Source organism: Rhizopus delemar, genomic scaffold, assembly GCF_000149305.1.
Source record: "Rhizopus delemar RA 99-880 supercont3.14 genomic scaffold, whole genome shotgun sequence".
Classification (NCBI taxonomy): domain Eukaryota; kingdom Fungi; phylum Mucoromycota; class Mucoromycetes; order Mucorales; family Rhizopodaceae; genus Rhizopus; species Rhizopus delemar.
Genome location: NW_027137840.1, coordinates 159,735 through 175,525, shown reverse-complemented (window position 1 = coordinate 175,525; position 15,791 = coordinate 159,735). Strand labels below are relative to the sequence as shown.

At 35.6% G+C, this 15,791-nt stretch overlaps 6 protein-coding genes across 6 annotated transcripts in view; 3 read left to right on the top strand and 3 right to left on the bottom strand.

Moving 5' to 3' along the window:
* Positions 1-1,446: 1,446 nt before the first annotated feature.
* On the top strand, positions 1,447-3,064 carry RO3G_14408 (uncharacterized protein; the record flags this gene model as incomplete). Its single annotated transcript, XM_067668992.1, has 6 exons — positions 1,447-1,484; positions 1,619-1,647; positions 1,817-1,987; positions 2,041-2,279; positions 2,337-2,724; positions 2,784-3,064. The coding sequence occupies 6 exons, from the start codon at positions 1,447-1,449 to the stop codon at positions 3,062-3,064; spliced, it is 1,146 nt and encodes a 381-aa protein (XP_067525093.1).
* Positions 3,065-5,672: 2,608 nt separating this feature from the next.
* RO3G_14407 (uncharacterized protein) lies at positions 5,673-7,061 on the bottom strand (the record flags this gene model as incomplete). The annotated part of the gene is made up of 5 exons (XM_067668991.1): positions 5,673-5,830; positions 5,894-6,473; positions 6,525-6,674; positions 6,803-6,910; positions 6,966-7,061. The coding sequence occupies 5 exons, from the start codon at positions 7,059-7,061 to the stop codon at positions 5,673-5,675; spliced, it is 1,092 nt and encodes a 363-aa protein (XP_067525092.1).
* Positions 7,062-8,256: 1,195 nt separating this feature from the next.
* Positions 8,257-10,074, top strand: RO3G_14406 (uncharacterized protein; the record flags this gene model as incomplete). Its single annotated transcript, XM_067668990.1, has 7 exons — positions 8,257-8,385; positions 8,444-8,513; positions 8,585-8,780; positions 8,839-9,300; positions 9,352-9,547; positions 9,611-9,784; positions 9,877-10,074. 7 exons carry the CDS (start codon positions 8,257-8,259, stop codon positions 10,072-10,074), a joined length of 1,425 nt encoding a protein of 474 aa, XP_067525091.1.
* A 981-nt stretch (positions 10,075-11,055) lies between these two features.
* Positions 11,056-12,848, top strand: RO3G_14405 (uncharacterized protein; the record flags this gene model as incomplete). The annotated part of the gene is made up of 3 exons (XM_067668989.1): positions 11,056-11,304; positions 11,366-12,293; positions 12,349-12,848. 3 exons carry the CDS (start codon positions 11,056-11,058, stop codon positions 12,846-12,848), a joined length of 1,677 nt encoding a protein of 558 aa, XP_067525090.1.
* Positions 12,849-12,996: 148 nt separating this feature from the next.
* RO3G_14404 (uncharacterized protein) lies at positions 12,997-14,102 on the bottom strand (the record flags this gene model as incomplete). The annotated part of the gene is made up of 4 exons (XM_067668988.1): positions 12,997-13,060; positions 13,116-13,840; positions 13,900-13,926; positions 13,983-14,102. The coding sequence occupies 4 exons, from the start codon at positions 14,100-14,102 to the stop codon at positions 12,997-12,999; spliced, it is 936 nt and encodes a 311-aa protein (XP_067525089.1).
* A 635-nt stretch (positions 14,103-14,737) lies between these two features.
* The window catches only part of RO3G_14403 (uncharacterized protein), a gene marked incomplete at both ends in the record, with an annotated part of 1,762 nt that continues 708 nt past the window's right edge, over positions 14,738-15,791 (bottom strand). The window contains 3 exons of the mRNA XM_067668987.1: positions 14,738-14,978; positions 15,035-15,187; positions 15,302-15,734. Coding sequence (XP_067525088.1) covers positions 14,738-14,978; positions 15,035-15,187; positions 15,302-15,734 — 827 coding nt within the window. The remainder of the gene's footprint in view (positions 14,979-15,034; positions 15,188-15,301; positions 15,735-15,791) is intronic.

Here is a 15,791-nt window from a genome sequence, read left to right as displayed (position 1 = left end):
ATCTGTCTTTGTGACCTTCTAGTGTCAGTTACCTAAAGATGAGTATGCATTTGACTCATCATTTGTCCTATGACTTCTGCATGATCACCGGCCTTTATAAAAAAAATGTGAACTCTAACTTTACAAAGAATATTAAATAGAATCATATTTCGAGTCGATCGAATCAGTAACCATTTTTGTTCTCATTGTAAGATATTAGATGTGAGACATAATTACTAAGTGAGACATAAATTGTTCACACAAATTTCACTCCTTGTGTATGTGTCTAAAGTTTAAGATATTTATAGAAAACGGTAACTAGGTATGATTCATTATGAAAGTAACGATAGGATTATATGTCAAAGATGTCATTCAATAAATTTTTAGTCTTTGTCAGTTAAATTCCAAGCATTTTAATATAATTGAATCATTACTTTATAATTCGCTTATAAATCTTTTCATGAAACTATCTTCTTTTTACAAACAGAAAACGCGTGAAATAATGTCCAGACAAAGACAGACGGCGTCAGCTATAAACTGGTACCAATTAACTGTGCGGTCATTAATTTGTTTATGGGTCACGCAACTTGGCGCGACACAATGAGTGGCCAATAATAAACTCATACCGTCTCCATGGTTATATCGTTGATCTTCCTTATAAAATCTGATGAGGAAACCTTATGTAGTCATACATGCGATTTGTTCCTTATTATGTCTATTTGTCTCACTATTTTTCTCCTTTTTTTTTTGACTGACATGAAGTGTGCTTATCAAAAAAAAATTATTGTTTTTTTTTTCCGATGTGTGTTCTCTCCCTGTTATGAGAGTGGCACAAAGAAAGAGAAAGAGAGGGAGAGGGAGGGAAAGAAAGTGAAGATGCCACAAAGAGAAAGAGAGATACAGTGTCAAATATAAAAAAATAACAAGTTCTTGACCCTTTCAACTATACACTTGGACTATTCACTAAAAATAAACGATTCTTTTTACTGCTTTCTGTAATGCGCCTTATTGTTTGTTTATTTACAAAATAATCGTACGACAATTTAGCATCGCGTGTAATCTCTCGAAACTACAAGGGCTACACAAAAGCCCATGCTTTCTTTCAATTTATCTTTCGGTATACGTAAACAACCATAATATGAAATAGAGATGCTCTCTTTCTTTTTTTTTTTTTTCTGTAACAAACAAAAACCTGACGGACAATTTTTCTTTTTCTTCTTTTTCTTTTCATTTTTAATTTTAAAAAGTTTATTATGATATCTAGTAACCAATATTCTCTTGAAGAATCTTCTTCTTCTAATGGGTAATCTACAAGTAAATTAAACCTTAACAATATTGAATAACTCTTGTAGATCTTTTAATTTACCATTACCACATCCATTCAATTATCGTCATCACAGTACTCCAATGATGTATAGTTATTCGGCACCTTCTGTACTTAAGACCAACTACAACTCAACCAGAAACATGACCGAATCCCCTATTATGCAGATGGATTCTACAAGGTAACGATCAAAAATAAAGTAAACATCGGACAGTGTAACCCACGCCGACCGTGCGCTTTGCTTTGTATCACTCTTGTGATCCCTTCTTATCCCCTTTTTCATTGACGACTTACCTTTTTTTTTTTTTACTGTAGTTCTATCCGCTATGAGATTTGTTTAGAAGGTACACTTATAGTCATAAAAAGTGCTGTGTATCGTTTTTGATCAATTTTCTCTTTTTATAGCACCAACTGCTGCAGTTCACAGAATGGATCAACCACCTATGACTTATCTAAACAAAGGTTCATTTCATACTTTATACAAGTAAGCTTTCTCATACCATGAAATAATAGGTCAATATTACAACATCAACTTAAAAGATCAAAAAGGATACAATGAGGATATTACTAGTACTGCAATCATTACTTTCCATGATGAAAGTCACCGTGCTGGGGCTACAGACTATTGGAAATTTTGGTTAACTCACCAAGAGGATGCTGAAAATGCAAAAGCTATTGAAATCGGTAAGTGTTCTTATAATAATAACCCCATACGATTTATATAATGTATAAATTAGACATAACAAGATCAAATGGGATACAAATAATTGACAACGGACAATTCGATCGTGTTACATTTCGCTGGAATGGTGCTGTAGGTGCATCCATTTATATCAAATTTAATTGTCTTTCTACCGATTTCTCCAGAATCAAGGGGGTCAAGGGCATTCCACTTCGTCTTCAAATGGAAAGTCATCAGCCATCTTCAACCTATATTGAAAAGACATTTAGCAGAATTAAACTGTTTCGGGATAAGGTAACAAAAACATAAAGTACGAGGAAACTGAAACTAATTTATTTTATATAAAAAAAGGGGGCCGAAAGAAAGAATAAAGACGACGCAAAACATATTGAACGTCAATTAGAAAAACTACGTGAAAAGACTGGTGAATCTGCTCATCCATATTGGTTTCCTTTTTCTCCAACTTCACCAGTGACAATATTTAAAGAACTAGTTCCCCAACAAGAAGATCAAGATATTTCTTTAGAAGAAATCAACAGAAACTTCTTGCTAAATAATACGAATCATATTTCTTTACCATCCCCAGCATTAAGCACATCCACACTAGGTGCAATGAAAAGAAGTTTTAGTGGCAGCTTTCAACCAACCTCAATGGATCCATCACTCTATAATAATAACACTTTTCCCGCAATGTATGATCATGATTATGACCCAGTTCCAAGGAGAAGACGTATTGCAAGTAAATAGGCCGATCCTTTTCACGTCTGTCTCCTGTACACTAACTTTATTTCACTATAGAACTTTGTTTATTGATCAAATTTGAATCCACCGATATTTATAGAGCGATTTATTTAGAAGAACTGACTGTAAAAGATTTAACAGAAAAGATTCTTCAAAGAAGTGAAATAAAAAAACCGGTTACTAGAGTGATTCGCAAATTCAAACAGCCCGAAAAAAAGGAGATTGTTGTTAGTATGGAAGATGACGTTGTTAAGGATATGGTTGACGATCAAGACTTGATCGTGCGAATTGAAGAAAATGAAGATAAGAATTCTTTAACGCTTGTCTTGATATTTTAAATTAATAATAAAAACCTTTATGCCGCAATCTTCGTGTTAAGAGCATTTCTCACTGATTCTTTGAGCTTGGGTTGTTTACATTCGACTTTCCTTGTCGTCAGCAATGAATCGCTTGCAGAACTAACGAAGGTGTCCTATGATCATCCACGCTTGTCCTTTTCAAAACATGCGTACCATGTTGGGCCCCTTAAACTTGCAGCTTTTAACAAGCATCAAACTTATAGCGTTAAAGCTTTCTTAATATCGACCCTCATTCGTATAAAATCCAGATCCCTGACGCAGATCATCTTTTTCTATGAAATCTTTGCTTTTGTTTTTTGATGTCTTCATTCTTGATATAACAACAAGGGTATGAAAGCTAAGCAGAAAATACATCATTCGGAACTGAATGTATGAAGGTTTCATTGGATTATATATAACGAGTGAACATCTTGTTGACTTTGTTCAATAGTATTGTTATTGTACTGCCTCTTTAAGGATTAGTTATGTATTTTAAAAACAATTATCGAGATAAGGCAGTGGTGTATACACTGATTTGTTATAGTTGACTCTGTATATTCTATATACCGTGCTATACCATGTAAAAATTGATTGTTAAAGATTATTCTGTTAAAAATCATGAAAATAAAGATTACCAAAAAAAAAAAAAAAAAAAAAAATTGGAAGGCTATGATATATATAATTGCATCGTATTTTATTTTGAAAACGACAGAAAGATAATGAATGTCGATAGAAAAGCATAATTAGATATCTGTTCTTTATAATTTACATGGTACATTTTTCCTAGCTGTCCCTAAACGCATGTTATTGCTTAAGAAATAAGCAGTCAGTAAGCCACAATCATGTTTTCAAAGGACTATATTTCGTAAATGATACGTTGTAGATGATGAAGAAGGGTTTTGGTGTGTTTAAAGACTATAAAGCACTTGTACTTTATAACTTGATAAATTGGGGACAATGTTCCTCGATTTACAGATCCAAGAGAGCGCATATCATACTGTACTTAGCTTCAAAACAAGTTACAAGTCATAATCAGAATAAATTCTATTTCGCGAACATTGAAAAGTACGATGACTCCAACCAGGATGGCGAAAAGGAAGCTTAGTAGGGGTGGCAGAAAATACAACACAAAAAAAAGACCTTTTTTTATCAGACAGCAGTCTCGGTCATTTTGTCTTCCCCTAAATCTATCTTAAATGCTGGACTTGTGTGCAAGTGCTTTTGTTTGTAAAGAAAAATTCTGAGAGGAGTGGACCAAATTTCTTATACTTGATATCTGCAGCATCCAGCGCTGATGCTAGTAAAAGGAAGTTTTATGTAAACTATTGCGGATCTGTCTCCACACACATCATATATTTCCTGTCACTGATGATCCAAATTGCATTAGAGCATTCAATAATTTTCCCAGGATAATTTTTCTTTGCATTTTAGATTTTTCTGCTGCTTTTCTTACAAAAAGGTGAAGATACTCTAGATGATGGTTGAATAAAATCTGTCAGGAAGATGAACTTAAAATTTTGCCTTATGAATCAGTGTAACTTGTGCTTTGATAAATGGGAGTTCTGATTCACCTCACAAGTTAAGCACAAATTGCTTATAGGTGACTGTTCATTATCTCCGCTCAAGAGTTGCAGTCAAATTTCAGAGGACTAAAGCAGGAACCTACACTCTTTTTTCTTTCATTTTTTAAGACGATTCGATAAGCAACTGCCGTGTAAAGAAAGAAGAGTGAGAGAAATGTTTATTCTTCTTAGAACATTTAAACAACCACGTACTGGCAAGCAATTCTTTTTAAAATACTCGTCTTGCTGTCATACCAAAAAGACACCAGAACCGAAGCTTACTAGTTATCAGTTTTGGTCTGACCCGTTGGTTTGGCAACGTACAAGGATCAATACTTTAAGGTATGATCTTTTTTTTTTTTTTAAAAAAAAACAAAAGAGCAAATCATTTACAACTATTAATTAAACATTTTTTTGTCTAGATGCTTAGTAGGCTGCACAACAGGGGATTTTTCAAGCATGTGGTATTTACAATTGCAGCATCCTACCTTATCACAAGCTACAGTTACAGCAATATCTATGGTATAAATACATATTGAAGCAAAATTCCCTGACTAAGCATGCAATGATAATTAGGCAGCAGGCATAACCACATCTTTAGCTCTGGAGACTGTATTGCTGAAACGCTCAATGAATGTTCCCTACCCAGCAGCATTTAAAACAGCGATGGGCATGAGTTTTGTTTCCATGCTTGCCATGGAATTGACAGAAAATGTAGTAGATTGGCATCTCATGGGAGGCCAGGTCATATTAAATGATCCCAAATTTTGGATGGCAGCTGTAACAAGTGCGGCAGCAGGTTACATTGTTCCACTTCCTTATAATTATTGGAGGTTGAAAGCACTTGGCAAATCGTGTCATTAAATAAAGATATGATTTCTTGGAGTCAATTTTTTTTTATTTACATCAAATATTTTCTTTTGATTTTGCTGGGTTTTTTTTTCTTGATCTCCAATCTATAAAAGAAAAAGATGTGTGTAGAGAGAGGGAAAAAAGTAGAAGAAAAAAACAAATATTATTGGAATAGTAAAAAATCATAATCCTTTTTAGAAACCAACTTTTTTGTCCAAGTTATCTCTAACAGCCTTAGCAATGACGTGTTCATCAGGGAAAGCAAGGGCTTCAAGGTTGGCAGCATAGGGAGTGGGAACATCAGCACCAGTGACACGGCTCATAGGAGCATCCAAGTGCCAGAAAGCCTCACCTTTAAAAAGAAATTAACATCTACAACTATACAAATGCATCTTTTTAAATCTATACTACTTACTTTCCATAACTTGAGCAGCAATTTCAGAACCGACACCGAAAGAGGCCCAGGCGTTTTCAACAGAGATAAGGTGGTTGGTCTTCTTGACAGACTTGATGATAGTGTCAACATCAAGAGGCTTGATAGATCTCAAGTTGATAACTTCAGCAGAAATACCATCCTTGGCCAAAAGTTCAGCGGCCTTCATGGCGAAACCGACAGGACGAGAGTGGGAAACGATAGTCACATCCTTACCTTCACGTTCAATCTTGGCCTTACCGATAGGGAGGACAAAGTCAGAAGAAAGAGCTTCGGCAGAGACAGGGTAAGAGACACCATATTCGAGTTCGTTTTCAAGGAAAACAACGGGGTTGGGATCACGAATGGCAGCCTTCAACAAACCCTTAGCATCTTCAGCGTTCCAGGGAGAGAGGACCTTCAAGCCGGGAACAGAACCATACCAGGCAGAGAAATCTTGAGAGTGTTGGGCACCGACACCAGCAGCAGCACCGTTAGGTCCACGGAAAACGATGGGACACTTGACAATACCACCAGACATGTAGTAGGTCTTGGCAGCAGAGTTAACGATTTGATCAATAGCCTATACAAACGCTGTGAATATTTTTTTTAGTGTAAAAATTTCTGTATTTACCTGCATGGCAAAGTTGAAAGTCATGAATTCACAAACAGGCTTCAAACCACTGAAGGCAGAACCAACAGCGATACCAGCAAAACCCATTTCGGTAATGGGGGTATCAATAACACGCTTAGCACCAAACTTGTCTAATAAACCTTTGGTCACCTAGGCAATGGAAAAAAATTAAAAAAGTTTTCTTTTTAAACTCCTCCCTTTTCGTCACCCCAATCTTTTTTCGCTTTTTCCCGAATAATCCCATAATACCCCTACAAATAAAATACGCGATAAAATACCTTATAAGCACCGTTGTATTGAGCAACTTCTTCACCGAGGATGTAGACTGTTTCATCCTTGATCATTTCTTCTTCCAAAGCTTGGTTTAAAGCTTCACGAACAGTCATCTAAAAGCCGGGGGATATCAGTTTACATTATCTATTTTTTTTTCTTTTCATATACCTCAGAGCCAGTGGAGTTGAAACGCTTTTGAGTGAAAGCAACAGCAGTGGGCTTAACAGAGGCAGTAGCAGCCTGCTTAATGGCAGCAGGAGCCATACGGTGAATAGCTGTAAGGAAGGTCATCGTCTGTTGAGAAAGATAGGGAAGAAAAAGAAAAAAAAAAAAGAAAAAAAAAAGACGTCAAAAAAAAAGTTTTGAAAGAAAATTCGAATGTCACAAAAATATACACACACTCTTCCAATAATAAAAAGTTTTTTTTTATTATTGTTTTCCCCTTTTTTTCCCTCAAAAACAAAACGAGAAATACTTATGAAATGATGTTTGATAACCCTAACCCAAATTTAGTTGAAAAAACAGCACAAAAACAGGGACCTTGAGTGCATGACAAGCGATCCTAAAAACGAAAGAAAGGAAAAGAGCCGTTGGATGTACACTGGGCTTTGATGTTTTGAAATCATTTTAAAGAGATTACTTTTGTATTTCACCAAACTGATTAAAGCCCATTGAGCTTTATCAGTGAAGACTTTCAATCAATTTTAATTTGATGAATGTCAGCCTTTTTCATTGTATCCATGAAATAGGTTGGATACAAAATTTGCTTTTTGTGTATTAAACAATAATAAAAAAAGACATGACAACATGCTTTGACTACAATAGCTCTTGGGCTTTCAATAAAAAAAAAAAAGAAAAGTGCAATAGGACAACAGCTGTAGCACTTGTGTTTGTAGGATGAAGCAAAAGCGGAGACGAAAAACTGAGAAATTTCGGGTAAGAATGCTAAATTGAAGGGAAATCCTTGATACAATTGCATCGTTCAAGTTTTACGATGTGTTTGTTAGATTAAGATTCATCCAAACTCTATCTGTTTTAAAGAAAGCCTTATGTCAACTGGGATAAGGATGTCTTGGGTCTCATTAAAATTACTTAGCAACCATTTTAGGGAAAAAAAAAGAAGAGTTTTAGTTGTTCTTTTTAATATATTTTATAGTCTATCTTTCACATTATTCGACATAAATTAACAAAGAAAGAAAGAAGAGAAACTGATCTACAAAAGATGTACTGTAAATGCACTTTTATCAAACATGTCTCAAAGGTAGTACGCATTTCCAAATTAAGCTTGTTATTTTGTTCTCTATTTCAACTTCCCCTCTTCTCCTCTTATTTTCTCTTTTTTCTTTTTTTCTTTTCATTTTCTTCCACTTGTTTGCTTAAAGTAATTTCCTTTTTTTTATTGTAAGTCTACTTTTTTAAAAAGAAATTTAAGAATTAATTTGAGTTTTCAGAACTTGTTATGGCTTTCTTTGTTCGTCCCTCCAAGTATCGTCATGTTTATGGTACCTGTGCCAAAAGAGATTTTTGTTATGACAATATCCGTGTAAGCGCAAATGCTTGGGATACAAATATGATCAAGGTCAATCCTGTAAGTAAACTATCCTTCTTTTTTTTAGTTTTATATGTGTTTATTTACAAGTATTTAGCGTTTTATTTCTATCAACTGGCAAGCATCCGGTGGTGGCGCCTTTGCCGTACTTCCCCTTTCTCAAGTGGGTAAGAATATAAAAAAAATCAAGAAAAGCGCGTACTATTTTTGTTTAATTCTTTTTGTTGTTTTTTTTTAGGTAAATTACCTGATAACTATCCTCTTTACAGAGGACATACAGCTCCTGTCCTTGATACGGACTTTAATCCTTTTAATGATTTTGTGATCGCTTCTGGATCTGAAGACAGTAAGGTGATGATCTGGAGTATTCCTGAAGAATATGTTGAAGGACAAGAAGAAGTGACACCCATCTTAAAGTTATCAGGTCATGGCCGGTAAGATTTAAAAAGTGAAATGAAGAGAATGACATGTAACAAAAAAAAATTTTAATAGTAAAGTAGGACAAGTGCTTTTCCATCCTGTAGCAGAAAATGTATTAGCTTCTGCCAGTACCGATCTGACTATCAAGTTGTGGGATGTTGAAAAGGGTACTGAAAGACAACAAATTACTGGGCATACCGAAATCATCCAATCCATGTCTTGGAACTATAACGGATCCTTATTGGCTACCACCTGCAGAGATAAAAAGCTCCGTATATTTGATGTACGCGCCAATAAGGTTGTGCAAGAAGGACCTGGTCATCAAGGCATCAAGGGTTCTCGTGTGGTTTGGATGGGCAACACAGATCGCTTGGCTACTACTGGTTTCTCTCGTATGAGTGACCGTCAGTTGAACTTGTGGGATACTTCTGATCTTAGCAAACCACTCAAATCTGAATTTTTGGATACCTCTTCTGGTGTTATTATGCCATTCTATGATTCTGATAGTAAAATGCTGTATCTTGCTGGAAAGGGGTAAGGAAGAAAAGAAAAAGAAAGACATTGTCTCTGACTCTATATGATTAGTGATGGTAATATTCGTTACTATGAATACGATAATGACGAATTATATCCTCTTTCTGAATTCAAGGCTGCTGACCCTCAACGTGGTATGGGCTTCATGCCAAAGAGAGGCTTAAATGTCAATGAATGTGAAGTTGCTCGAGCCTTCAAAGTTGGTACTACACTTATAGAACCCATTTCTTTCACTGTTCCTAGAAAGGTAAATATCATTCAATATATATCTTGCTTGTTTCTAAAAAGTAACACTATTATTTTATAAAAGTCTGATGCTTTCCAATCTGACATTTTCCCTCCTTGTCTCAGTGACGAACCCGCTCTTACAGCCGATGAATGGTTTGAAGGCAAGGATGCTGATCCCAAACTTGTCGATCTTGAAGCAGGCTTTACTGCTAAAGCCAAAAAGGAATTTGTTCCTACAGCCGCCCCTGTGGAAGAAGTAAAGAATGAACCTAGTTCACCTGATAAAGAAAAAAATGTAAATTTTCATATAAAAAAGAATGAAGGCACATCTTAACTTTTTCTTTATAGTATCAGGAGGCTTATCATGAAGCCCGTAAGGAGAATGAAGAGTTAAAAGGACAGTTGTCTCAAAGAGATGTAAAAATTCGTGTACTTGAAATTGAAGTTGAAAAGCTTCGTACAGAATTAGCAGAATTGAGTGTATATAAAGCCAAGGAAGAAACTGAAGGAGAATTACCACATTCTGCTAATGCATTAGTTGAATAAGCTTACTTTTTTATTGTAAAACGCTTTATACAAAATATTAATAAACATTTGAAATCCAAAAATAATAAACAATAGAGAACAACAGACGCGGTCGATGAAAAACGTTGATTGTAAGAAGGATAAGTTGGCTAAAAAAAAAACATGTAATTTAAAACACAATACGAATGCTTGTTCTTTGAATTTACTAATTATTGATTTCATCATCAGTCTTCAAATAGACATGCACAACATATAGTTCATCAACTTCTCTTCATAAATTAATACGACAGCTCTAGAAGGGTTTTATTCTACCTTTTTTTTTTAAAGTAAACAAAATGGTTTGCAGTACGAGTAAATATAATTACGGAAAATTTATCCTGAATAGACACATGTGTTTCTATTTTAAAAAGAAAAAGAAATCAAATGCAAATAAACCAACCAACTGAAGTTTCTCATGTACATGCAGTGCCATGGTCATTGGCTAACTTAGCTTTTGCTTCAAAATAAAAAGTTTAAAAAAAAGAGGCATGTTTATAAACCATGTATTTAAAAAAGGTACTATCGGTCTTCAATCTATGAGCCAAAGAAAAACCACGGAATAATGTCACTGCAGCGATCCGCACTTTTTTTTTTTTGAATGTTCTTTATCCGAAGATCTTTTGCAGCCCACACAGCTTACTTTGTGGTACGTGCTGGAAAATTCTCTTCCCCCAACAAACTTTTAACATTGTGCCTTGTATCAAGCATCATAAGAAAATTGTTTGTATTTATCTTACGAGCCTATTTAACGGAGGCTTCATTCAGCATAAAAACAAGCTACTTAGAAAAGAAAGCAGATTTAAATAAACACGCATTTCTTTGGGGCTATACAATTCTACATGATGCTGTGTTTCAATTACGTAAGGACAGAACGGGAAACCTAATACAAAAATTAAAAATACGTAATTTTTTCATTCTTTTCACTTTCTTTTTGTTTCTTCTTTTTTTTATTTAAAAGCAACAATGGTAAGCATCCAAACGATCCCCACCAGTCCCTTTGATGGACAAAAACCTGGTACTTCAGGTCTTAGAAAGCGTGTCAAAGTGTTTCAAGAAAAAAACTATACCGAGAATTTCATTCAATCTATGCTTGAAGCTATCCCTGCAGCAGACGGTGGTGCAAAGGGCGCCACTTTAGTTGTAGGCGGTGATGGTCGTTTTTACTCTGATGAAGTACTTCAAACTATTGTCAAATGTAGCGTTGCACAAGGAGTAAGTGTTTTTTATTTTATTTTTTTATAAAACGCGTTCGATAATAACATGTTTCATGTAGGTATCCAAATTGATTGTGGGACGTAACGGTATTGTCTCTACACCTGCTGCTTCAAATATCATTCGTAAGCGCAAAGCTACTGGCGGTATCCTCTTGACTGCCTCTCATAACCCTGGTGGACCTGATAACGATTTTGGTATCAAGTACAATTGTTCTAATGGAGGTCCAGCTCCTGAATCTGTGACTGACAAGATTTATGAAATCACCAAAACTATCAAAGAACTCAAGTTGGCTACTGATGTACCTCATATCGATTTTTCTCAACTGGGCACTCAGGCTGTGGGAGACATGACGATTGAGATCATTGATGGTGTTGATGATTATGTGGAGTTGATGAAAGACATATTTGACTTTGATGCTATCAAGGGCTTCTTTGCAGAAAACAAAGATTTCAAGATACTCTTTGATGGTATGAATGGTGTCACTGGACCTTACGGATATCGTTTATTTGTTGAGGAGTTTGGATTGCCCGAATCCAGTGTGATGCGTTGTAAGCCTCTGCCTGACTTTGGTGGTGCACACCCTGATCCAAACTTGACTTATGCTCATGACTTGGTAGAAGCAGTAGAAAAGCAAGGCCTTGATTTTGGTGCTGCCTCGGATGGTGATGGTGATCGTAATATGATTATTGGTAAAAATGCCTTTGTGACTCCTTCCGATAGTGTAGCCATCATTGCTCACTATGCTAAGGATGCTATTCCTTATTTTAAAAAGAACGGTGTCAATGGCTTGGCTCGCTCTATGCCTACCTCTCAAGCTGTGGACTTGGTGGCAAAGAGAATGGGTGTTGAACATTTTGAAGTTCCTACTGGCTGGAAATTCTTTGGTAATTTGATGGATGCTGGACGTTGTTCTGTCTGCGGTGAAGAGTCATTTGGTACAGGCTCTGATCATATTCGTGAAAAGGATGGTCTCTGGGCTATTTTAGGTAAGCATCATGTCCTATTACCTTTATATAATTTGCTAACCCTTTTTTTTTTTAGCCTGGTTAAGTATCATTGCACATGTTAATAAAGAAAAGAAAGCTGGCGTGCAAGACATTCTTCAAGATCACTACCATATCTACGGACGCAACTTCTTTTCAAGATACGATTACGAAGAGGTAGACGGTAAAGGTGCTGAAGAAATGGTCAATCGACTTCGTGAATTGATTGAAAAGAAGGAATTGGTTAATAAGACAGTTGGTCAATTCACAATAGCTACTGCAGATGATTTTGAATACTTGGATCCTATTGACGGCAGTGTTTCAAAGAAGCAAGGTGTTCGTATTATCTTTAAAGATGGTTCACGTATCGTGATCCGTCTGTCTGGTACTGGCTCACAAGGTGCTACTGTTCGACTTTATGTTGAGAAATATTCAAATGATAGTTCAGAATATACCAAGGATACTCAGGCTGCATTGAAGCCTTTGATTGATGTTGCATTGGAACTGTCTCAACTTGAAAGATACACTGGACGCAAGGAACCTACAGTTATCACATAAAAAAATATGTATATTTTTCAAATAAACCCATTTTATATTTCTAATGCTCAAAAGAGAAGGTTCATTTTTATTGGTCAATACAGATAGCCATGGATATTTTTATATTAAAATAGGGTCATCAATCTATATGCATATGATCTACTAAAAATTAAAGCTTAGACTTTGGTGCTGTCTTTGTGTTACGACTCCAAGGAACAATAGTGCATTGATGTCTATACAAATAATTTTTTTTAAACAAAAAGGGTTGCTGTGTGTATTCAACTTTACCTGGTAAGAGCCAAAATATTTCCATTTCTGTCCCATAATTGACCATCAATGTCACATCGATTGTTAATGATGTGTGGTGCGACAAAGTAAGCCAAAACTTCCTTGATGTCATTCTTGATTTTTGCCTTGAATTGAACTTCTAATTGCATGGTAGCACTCCAGACGGGACCACCATGAACTTTTTCACCAAGCATGTTGGGTGGAGGTATAAACATATCACACCAATAAGGGATACTCTTGAAATCAACCAATCTGCCATCGGAGAAGCCTATTCTTTGATTCACCACGGCCTTACCAGCCTTATCCTTTGTGCCAATATAACGTGGGTCTAGGTGCACAGTGAGGTATTCTGTCATGAAATCGAGTTTAGAGGGAACCAAATGTTCCTCAGAGAAAGGTTTTGGGTTTTCTGTGAATAATGTCAATCCTGTTTCTGAATCCATGTTTCCCATGGTGATGATCGATTGTACTTGTTCTGTCCACTCTGAAGCTTCATAGTCCTTCACGTTCTTTAAGGGATGCTTTACGTCCTTATTTTGCTTGAGTGATGCTCTGACAACACAGTATCCTTTCTTGCTCATCTTAATTTCTGTGACTTCAACAATAAAGTGGCCAATAGCTGATTTTTTGAGGTAGAAACAATTCATGGCTATAGGGTCCTTTTGATGTTTTTGTGAAAAGTGATCAATCACACTGCCGAGTAAGATTGAGGCTACGTAGCCACCCTATACATGAAGAGGAATCAGCTCTTGATTATTAAATTTCTCTCTTTCTTTCTTTTTACATTGGGTGCCTCACCAATACACCAAGCCTATATCCAGAAAGAATATTTAATGAAATATAAATAAATAAAGTTTCATAGCTTACGCGATCAATGGCGCCTGCAAAGATATGTGATTTATCATTCGCTTGTCCCAAGTAAGTAGTATTGGTGACCTTATCAAAAGCAGATATTTCTTGTGTTATAATGGATGGCAAGGAACTCATGGCAATAAAAGATTGAAAAGGCGGAAAAAGGAAAGAGGTTTTTAATATAATTATATTATATAATCTGGGAAAATTTTCAACCCTCTTTTGTAGTTCCGAGTCAAACCTTTCGTTCTATCTTAGTCACAGACGAGATAGCTGTGCAGCATTAGAATAAACCCCTCTTACAAAAAAAAACACACACACATAGAAAGTAACACTCAAAGCCAACATTTTTGCTTGCGTATTCTTTATGTTTCTATTCAGCTAAAGATAGATGATGCGGTTGGTTTAGTAAACCTGATGAAACCTGCTTGTGCATAACCTCAAAATCCAGTTCAGGAACCGAATTGAGAGGAGATTGTAACTTTTGAGTACTGTAACCCAAGAAGAATGCCATTCATGAAAACAGATTATGTAATGCTAGAAAGTTTTATACTTACAAATTGACCCAATCTAATACAATCTCTTCAGATCGCAAAGTATTAAGACACGTATGAAAGTTCTTTTTTTTTTTTCTTTGACATAAAAGAGAAATTACAAAAAAAGCAGACCTTTTAAGTTTACAGATAATTGAACCATAATAGATGTATTTACTGTAGAATGAATAAATAAAATATTTACAAAAATTTATTCTAGATTTTCTTAATCTATTGTTATTTAGTATTGTTACTAGACATCATTAGGATACCAGTACCAGGCAAAGCCGAGTCAGTATGCTTATGTCCTGTCTTACTAGATAATAACGCTTGTTGATCGTAATATCTAGGTCGCTTGTCAAAATGACCTGCTTCAGATTGTTCTTTATCATTCGCAATTAGTGTTTCTGTCCTTTGACGTTTCTTAATGACATCTGTCTTCATTGATAACGGTCTCTTTTCATTATGTAATTTATAACTATCAAACGTGTTATTCATCTTTTCTTTCCAAATAATATTTTAAACAAAACTTACTATAAACCACATGCATTGCACAACGGAGATCCTTCCGCATTTCGACGCCAAAGAGGTGTTTTATTCGTGCCGCAATTAGAACATACTGTGCCACTAGGCCTGTTATCTTCATCGACAGAATCTTCCGTCAGGTTATTGGTATTAGGTGAAACGCTGTTTATTTTCATATGTTTAGGTCTGTGAGCATTATGTAACCTTAAACTACAAACCAGGAGAAAATCAATTAGTTAAAACAAGTCTATTTATAGTACAGTCATCATCACTTACTATAAACCGCAAGCATTACATAAAATTTGAGCATTTGCTGATCGTCTCCACAATGGTGTAGAACTTGCTCCACAGTTACTGCAAACCGGCATTTGATTGTTTTCTTCATCAATAGCAGGATGAGTGGCCGTAGCATGATTTGTCGAGGTTGCTTTAGGTGAAATATTTCTTTTTAAAGAAGGTTGGATTGCTGAAGAGACTTTAAATGTTCCATAATAATGTGTTGGCATCCTTTGTTTTGACATAAGATCGAGATCTTTAGTAGTCGATGTACTATTATTATTGGTGCTAGTACTGCTACTGCTACTGCTACTACTACTTGCAGGCTGCTGATGTTGCTGTAATTGTGTTTGTGGTTGAAGCTGCGCCTTGTTTAAGGAGCGTGGTGATAATAACCTTTCAGCAGAGGCTAGGGTTTCCTTGGGTAATGAAGCTAATATCTTGTTATAAAGCGTGAGATTTGGGCATACTGCTAAGATCGGCTGCTGGT